General features: G+C 39.8%; 1 protein-coding gene across 1 annotated transcript in view; it reads right to left on the minus strand.

Moving 5' to 3' along the window:
* The window catches only part of LOC121925919 (deleted in malignant brain tumors 1 protein-like), a 123,206-nt gene that overhangs the window by 43,259 nt on the left and 70,889 nt on the right, over window positions 1-9,058 (minus strand). Inside the window, 2 exon segments of the mRNA XM_042458485.1 lie at window positions 647-865; window positions 868-945. Of these exon segments, the coding sequence (XP_042314419.1) occupies window positions 647-865; window positions 868-945 (297 nt within the window).

Consider the following 9,058-nt stretch of genomic DNA (forward strand, 5'->3'; position numbering starts at 1 on the left):
GCAGGCAGTGGAGAGGTCCTTCTTGCCTTGCTTCCCGTGGGACTCTGGGAGCAGCAGGAAAGGTCTTTGCAGGCAGTGGAGATGTCCTTCTTGCCTTGCTTCCCGTGGGACTCTGGGAGCAGCAGGAAAGGTCTTGGCAGGCAGTGGAGAGGTCCTTCTTGCCTTGCTTCCCATGGGACTCTGAGAGAAAATGTCCCAGTTTTTCTCTCATCCTCCCACTTTCCTCCATTGTCCTCAGTTTACTTCAGTTACTACAAAAATTGGTTCAAATGTAAAAGTAGTTTGCACTCAATTAACTTATCCAGGGGAGGGAGGTATAGGAGAGGAGGAGGTGGAATCATGCTCTTCCCAACAGGCTCAGGCAAAAGAAAACTGCTGCAGCCTTTCCTAGCTTATGTGTACTTTCTCATTAAAAATGTCCATCAAATGGCAGTACTCTGATGTTGCTTGGCCACACATGTCCTGATTTTTATCTGTGAAATGCTGATGGATATGAGATTGCTCTTTCCTTTTGTGGAAGCATAAATACTCAACCAGATTCTACCCATAACATTAGAAGAACAAAAGCAAACTTGAGAAGAGTGGCAGGTAATGGCCTTGTCTCACTGACCAAATTTCCAGCACATTGAACCATTCTACACTGTACGTGAGCAGATGACGCCAGCATCTTCAGCGTGGGAACAATCACTTAGGCCCCATGTTCTGTGTCTGCACTGGTCCAAATGGAATTCATTTCCAGTGCAGACTACATCATCCAGATAAATCGGGCCTGAGCCCTGATCAAAGTGCGCACTTCCAGGTGCCGAGAGAGCCTCTCCACATCCAAGTTCCCTGCACACAACATGTGCGTTGCTGAGGTCCCACAGACAGTTCTCCACCTTCGGCCGGAATACACTTCAACCCGTCCCTCACATCTGTGTCTTCCATTGACTAGTCTGAGAGATTCTTCCCAGAAAAACAAAAACAGACTTAGAGGTTATAAACTGGACATCTCATATCATGGGGTGAATGATACTCACATAACTCAAATTCTGTTAAGATTCTCAATTTTTTCTTTTTTGCTTCTGAAAAACAAAATAGCTAGGATCCAGCAGAATTTGTCCACTGATTGAACTGCTTATATCAGTGGCATCTGGAGAAGACCAATTCTGTCTTGCTGGTACAAGTTGAGTCTTTCTTATCCAAAATGCTTGGGACCAGAAGTGTTTTGGATTTTGGTTTGTTTGTTTGCTTTGGAATACCTTTATTTGCAGATATGTACATAATAAGGAATTTTGGAGATGGGACTCAAGTCTAAACACAGAATTCATTTATGTTTCATATACACCTTATACATATCTCCTGGTAGTAATTTTATACAATACTTTTAATGATTTGTGCATGAAACAAATTTGTATAAAGTGAACCATCAGAGAACAAAGGTGGGAAAATGGAAAAAGTTTTGGTCTTTGGAATATTTTGGATTTTGGAATTCCAGATAAGGGAGACTCAACCTGTACAGCTTTCCCATCCTTGCTTGCCCTCAAATCTGCTTGTGGGGTGGGATTTGGTAGCAGAGAGGGGTGCAGTAGAGAGGCAAGGGGAAGCAAGCCCCATCCTGCTAGTGGTCAGCTAGTAGGTTGATGTAGGATATAGGCTAACATTATAATCAATCAACATACTGATTCATATAAAGCCCTAAATGGCTTGGGCCCAGGGTACTTGGAGGACCGCCTCTCCCCATATAGTCCGCCCCGCACTCTCAGATCAGGCGGAAAACATCTGTTAAGGGTTCCGGAATCTAGATATACTTCATCTTCACAGAGGGCATTTTCCATCTCGGCCCCTCAGATTTGGAACTCCTTGCCCGAAGAGCTCTGCTCTGTCTCCTCTTTAGATCTGTTCAGGAAAAATTTGAAGACCTTTCTTTTCCGTCAAGCTTTCCCCCATGTGCCTTAATACTATTTCTTCTCCCCTCTCGCATATTGTTTGATCCAGCTATTTTGTTGTATGGTTTTAATGGTATGGTTTTATGGTTGTAATATAATGTTTTTTTAGAGTATTTTGTACAGTTTTTAATTGGTTATGGGAAGTTTCTTTACACTGTTGGGAATATATGTTGTTATAATTGTATCATTTATGTTGTAAACCGCTATGATCTATATAGGAATAGCAGTATATAAATAAATTTTCATTCATTTTTCATTCATTCATACAAACTGCATGTCTTGTGTAATTGCTATGACCACTTACTATCCAAATATGCATTCAGATGTATTGTTATAGAATCAGTAAGGAAGGATTGTGTGAAAACTAATTTGCAGGAAAATTTATTACATTGTACTTTGCAAAATATTAATTTCTCGGGCATGTTTAAGGTACATATTTATTGCATCAAAGCACTGTGTAATAACTTTACAGCTTCAGAAAACTGTGATAATCATTTTCTTGATTAGCAGAAAGAGATAAAATAGGAAGCTTGATTTCAGATAGTTTTAGAGCTTTTTCAAAGTAGTATGAAATAAATATATGGCCCAGTACATATGTGGTCTATTTCAGAGCTCCTTTTTCCAGTGGATCGTTGTCACGGCTTTGAGGTTGCCACGGCAATGATCCGGAGGAGAAAAGGATGTCCTCTGGGTGCCCCTTTCTCCTAATATGTACTGGGCCAATGTTAGAGGTATGATTTATTAAGAGAGCAAGTGTGGTATAGTGGTTTGAGTGTTGGACTAGGATCCCAGGAGACCAGGTTTCAGATCCTCATTTTGCTGTGAAAATCCACTGGGCAATCTTGTGCAAATCATACACTCCGGGTCTTAGAGGAAGGCAATGGCAAATCTTGAGTTACATAGTTAGGAAGGACCTAAGGAATCATCCCATGGAACCCACCCTAAACTAAAGGGATCTGCTTCATACAATGACATTTTATGGCATGGTTGAGTGGGGCACTGCAATAATCACTCCTATTCCTGAACTGTGATTTGCACTGCAAGCTGTCAACATTATCCTGTAGTGTTCCATTTGACCATGCTCAGACCTTCATCACATGGAACAGCTCCCTCAAGTTTAAGATGGGTTCTAGGTGATACTTACAATCATAGCAATAGTGCTACAATCACAAACACATAGTATAGGTTATTGATCCATAACTCCAAGTTTTGAATACACAACTGCAATGCAGCATGCTGTTAGAGCTTTTAAATCCCAAAATCTGTTCCTGTCAACTAAAGCATTGAATCAATGGCATTTACATAAATCTTGACTTACTGTTTATTCAGTAAAACTACTCTAATTGGGATTAATCCTTTGACATACATCTTTGATCAATTACATTAATAAAAATAATAATTACCATATTGTCCTGTTGCTTTATAAGCTGCAAACAAAAAAATTCAAAGAGGAAACTGTTATTATCAATCAAGTCAGCTTAGAAAAAATTAAAAGAGATACAAATAAAGAATATATTGGTTCAACGATCCAAAATGTCATTTTAAAAATGATTATATTATCTATAGAACTATTTAAAACATATCCATTACAACAAAATCAGAAGAACAGTGAACTGCTAAGAATCTGTAAATGCTTGTTGGAACAATAATGTTTTCACCTGCAGGTAGGACAGCAAAGAGATGGCCAGTTGGGCCTACCTAGGAAGGGTATTTTGGAGCTGAGGAGAGACCATCACGAAAGCCCTCCCCTGTGTACACACTAAAAGTGTCTGCAAGGATGGTGGGACTAAGAGAAAGCTCATATGAAAAGATATGGTCCTTCAGATAACCTGAACCCATGTTGTACAGGACCTTATAGCTCATCAACAGCACTTTGATTTGTGCTTAGAAACAAGCCAGGTAGATAACTCAGTTCAGACGGAGACCTGCTAAAAACCGATAGCTTAAGTCTCAGTCCTGAGAAGAGGTGCAGGGCCACAACAGAATTGCTGGATTCCCATGGTGGTACAAAATTACATTTTTGTACTGTATTATTTGAAGACCTGAACCCTACACTATTCCTTTCTCCTTTCTTTTTTTTTCCTTCTCTCTCTTTTCTTTTCTTCTCTTTCTTTTTTATTTTGATCTTATTTGAGCTTTTTCTGCCTCATGGTGTCACAGACCGACCTTTCATTACAGAGGAGAAAGGTAAGAATGAGTGAAAAAAATCATCTGAAAATTTAGGATAAATTTCCAAAGTCTTATTTCCGAACACATAAGTGACCTTGAACAGAGGTGCATGCCCAAATTTGCATTTTCAGGTGCTCACACAAAAGGGGAGCAAACCCCTCACAAAATTACATGCACATGAAGGGAAAGAATACACCAGAATGAGAATGGTAGTGAAAATAATGTGTATGATAAAGACAGTGGCTTAGAAAAAAGTGCATTCTTTTGAATAGCAAAATATTAGCAAACTATGTGAGGAACAGTACATATAAAAATGCCTACAAATTTTCAGGCAGGTTTTCTTTAAAGTTTGCTAATCTGGAATAGAATTTAAATGAGTTTAAGACTGAAAAACTACAGAGTGGAACTGAAACTGACAGACTAACCCACCTCTAAGAAATGAGAAAGAATTAGAAGGGGGATACTTTTCTGAACCATAAATCCCAGGGGGGCATGCCAGCTAAGGTATTCTGTGAGTTCTAGTCCAAAAAGTTATTTTTCCATGCTCTCTCTGTAATTTACAAAGAGGACAAGGAGCCACAGAGCACAAGGAGCCTGACAGAAGAAGGAAATCTGGAATGGAAAAGAATTTTCAGCACTATCAGTTCCTCCTCTTTGACCCTAGTACAAGGGCAAAATGACACAAGGCATAAAATCAAGTAGTTTAGTTTGAGTCCTAGATTTTTTTTTTACAGCTTTCACAAACCTCCAGTTCAAGGGAGAAATACAGATCAGGACCAAACCTAGGAATGTTACCTTTTTTTGAACTACAATTCCCAGAATCCACCACTTAACAAACCAGTAACAGGTTAACAGGGAGAGAATTGCCTTCCAAATAAGAATTCTTCCCTCCCTCCATGAAATTTTCTAGCATTATAGAAGATGAGATATTGCAAATCATTCATATTTAGACTTCCTCTTTGCTGTGTTCTCATTCCCTTGGTGTCTTTGCCTGGTCCTTTTCTTTGGATGGCTAAACTGTGTCTCTGAATGCTCAACTGAAGTGTTAAATGTCTGCACTGCTAGAAGTTTGGAAAAAAAAGAGGAAAGTTCATTTATAGGGCTGGAGTCATTATTGGGGATGGTGGTGGCGGCGGCAATGCTCTCATTTGCTTCTCCTGTAGCAACAGTCCTGGTCATCTTAGCTAGTGGATGCTATGACTTCCAAAAAATGGATCTGATGGGAATCAAGACATTTGGTCCTGCTGCTATTTGCATGTGTGGGAATTAGCTTCACACAGTAACCTCTGCATCTACCTTAAAGAAGCACCAAGTGAAAACATCAGATACCATCCAAACCTCTTCATCCCTGCCCATCTTCTCACTGTGACATTCCTGATTCCTGTGCCCTTCTCCTCAAGGTGTCAGGCAGGATCAAGTCAGTTTTAAAGATTGTTACTTAGAAAAGCATCTGAAATCATATTCAGTTACACTGGCAATTTCACACCAAGATATATCCCAGTACAATTAACAGTTATCTGCACAAAATATCCAAACAATTTTTAAGCCAAAGTTGCTGGACTGGGGCAACTAATTGGACATTAGCCTTATTTTGTTAATTTTGGTCAGGACTCTACTTCTGCAATTTACTTTATCGTGGACTTGGCACTAAAGCTTCTATCCCAGTGCCATTGATTAGAGATCAAATTTGTACATACATAATTTTAGACATATTCATGCAAGATTGATTGCAGCAGGGTTGATTCTACCATTGTGTCTTAGACAACAACTGCTAAGGACCAGCAGAAGCAGTAGCTGTTAGTCCTCTTGAGGTGTTGATGATTCTTCAGTGTTGTGTATGCCACATAGCCTGTCCTGGGACTCAACACTACATTGCTGCCTTAAACAAGGTGGAGGACACTGTTCTGCAGATGGAGTGGAAGAATGAGCACCAATTTCTGGGACACCTCAGAAATTTGATCTTTCCTTTTTTCACTTACTTCATGTAGTGGCCTAGCTTTACTCTGATGTCAGTGGTGGTGGGAACTACTGCTCAGTGAGCAATAGAAGGAGGGAGGGAGGGATTTCTGGCCACAAGTATTCAGAGAGTTGCAGAATCAACTCTAAGTATGCATTAACTGTTGAAGTTTTGGATTATATCCAATGAATGCTACATTAAGCCTTAATTATGAATCCATAAATGGTCCTTCAGTGTTGCTATGATAACAAGTGGTCTGCCAATTGTTGCAGTAAAACCACAGAACTGGAAGGATCACTAGAAGGTTTAGACTGTAGATGAACCATTCCATCTAAAATGTTTACTCAACTTCTTAATGACTTCTTCTTATGAAATAAACTCTCTTCTTTGGTTATTCCAGTGAAGAGATTTGCATCTGCTAAGAAGACAAGCCCTCCTCCCGACCACCATCTTGAAGAGGAGAGAAGCAGGCCAGCAACAACAGGCCTCTGCCTGCTAAGAAGACAAGCCCTCCTCCCGACCACCATCTTGCTTGTCTTTATTGCATGTTGTTCTATTTTTATTGGGTTTTTTTTTAGGTTGTTTTTATGATGTGTTAATTTTTATTGATTCTGTGAACCGCTTTGATCACCTCGGAAAAGTGGTATAAAAATAAAACATGTTATTATTATTATTATACTCCCCATAAACATACTCTCCTACATTTCAAAAGATTTTGAAATTATTCACTTAGATCTAACTTTCTACAGCACAATGCCAAATGGTATAAAATAACTGATCATTAAAAAAATCCTTCCCTGAACAGTTACAAAGTGAGTAGAATAATTAATATTCCAGCAAATGTTTGCATTCCCATCTAAAGTCATTAATTACTTCAGTACGAAGAAGCCAGTTACTGAGATCCACTGGGGGAGGGGGGAATTGGTTGTGTCTATTGTTTTTAATGGGATTTGAAGATATATGGAGCCTGATCAAATGCATGTTTGACTGTTTTCACTGGGATCCTCTTGCAAATAATTGTGCATAGGATTTTAGCTTGTCTAAAAATATGCAGGCCATCCACCAAATGAAGACCAAATTCATAAGACTGGCCTAACTGCAGAACTGCAAATTATAATTAATTCTTCAAAAGATAGTTTACATGTGTAAACATTTCAAATGTTGTAATATTTACTATGCAGCTCCTTAGCTCTCTGCTTCAGTTTAAGTGCCTGTTTGATCTTGCATAAATAAAACAGAAGAAGAGAATGGGACAAGTATCCCCATCACCATCATTGACACATTACCTGTAGCTGAAAGTAGCACCCAAAGGAAGATCACAGTGTGATCCATCTTGGGTTAAGATTCCAGAAGAAGAGAAGGAGAAGAAATAACCTTCAGACTGGATCTGCCTGGCAATATATAGAGGGGTAGGGTCTGAAATGTGATCTTCCCTTTTTTACTTAGCTCATGCAGAAGGAAGTTCTCTAGAAGGACATTTCCAGGTGCCAAACAATGCTTGTTAAGGTCTGCCAACAATACAAGTGCGTATCAATGCCATTTCCCTTATCTTTTAATTTTTTTTTGTACCTGTTGTATAAACAGTCTTCAGTAAGAAAGCCAGTTGTCACTCTCCCTTTTTCCTTCTTTCCTTCTTCTTCTCCTCCACTCTATTCTTACCTTCCCTTCCTTATGTATTTATGAATTTTAAATAATATGCCTGAGGCAAAATGGAACATAGTTTTGGGACACACACATGATGGTGATGAAGGATAGAGTGAAAATGAACTAATGGGCTAATGGTAACTTTACTTCACCATTTCCAACAGCATTCCTTTCTCTTTCTAATACTCCACCTTCTTGTTTCTACTGTTGTCTGAAAGGGAAAATAGTGCCTAAGGTGACTCTATTACATGATTTTCTTAGCAAGATTTGTTCAGAGGAGAGTTTGCCTTTGACTTTGTCTGAGGCTGAGAGCATGTGACTTGCCCTGTTACGACCACCGGAAGTCTTCCAAATTTGTGGTGTGGATTCCCTTCTATGGCCCCGGATGGACTCTGTCAGCCATAAGCCCAAAAGCGTACCATGATACCAGTTTCATAAATCACACAGATAGTTTGGGAGCTGCAATCAAGGGAGAATTCACACTTCCTAGACAGGAAGGCTAGGTGATTTACAGCAGGTTGTTCTGCACCCAAGCTGGAGAGACACCATATGCAATCCCATTTCCACCTTTTGATACCAGTATCTTGAGTGATCTTTTCCATGCAGATTTGGCCTCTTTTGATGTATCTTTGCCTCAGGCTATTTGTGCCTATATAACAGGGGTAGGCAACCTTTTTGAGCCAGGGGGCCAGGTTGCTGTCCCTCAGACAACTGGGGGGCCGAAGCCAAAAAATAAATAATTCAATAATTTAAAAATAATTTACAAATATAAATAAACCGGGACAAATGTAGGACAACATTTTCAAATGGAGGGCACTTTTTTTTTAAAAAATGGAGGACACACGAAAAAATTTGCTGATTTTTTTTAAAAATGTTAATATAAATTCATGTTTCTGAGGCTTCTATAGACAATTGCCCCCCCAAAGGCCCCGGCGGCAATCAGCGGCAGGACCGGGCTGGGGCCCAAGGCCTCGCCGGGCCAGATCCGGCCCACGGGCCGTAGGTTGCCTACCCCTGCTATATAAGCACCCACATTTCCTTTGTTTCCTTGAGCTGGCTAGGATTCATTGTGACTCTACGTCACTTTGAATTCTGACTAGTTCCAACTCACTGCCATTCCTCTCAGCATTCCTCCAAACAGCTAACTCCAACACCATACCCTCCAATTGGACCATCTGGAGTCACCATGCTTTTGTTATTAGTGGAACCTCTTGTCTATTCTAATGCTAAACCCTTTAATCCTTAGTTCATTTGTGTGTGTATGTGTGAGTGTGTTTGTACTGATGTGTGTTTCCCTTGAATAAAAGAGAATTAATAGAAAGAATTCTGCCTCAGTGAATTCCCTATGGCTGTAATAAAG

The sequence above is a fragment of the Sceloporus undulatus genome, chromosome 3 (genome assembly GCF_019175285.1).
Source record: "Sceloporus undulatus isolate JIND9_A2432 ecotype Alabama chromosome 3, SceUnd_v1.1, whole genome shotgun sequence".
NCBI lineage: Eukaryota > Metazoa > Chordata > Lepidosauria > Squamata > Phrynosomatidae > Sceloporus > Sceloporus undulatus.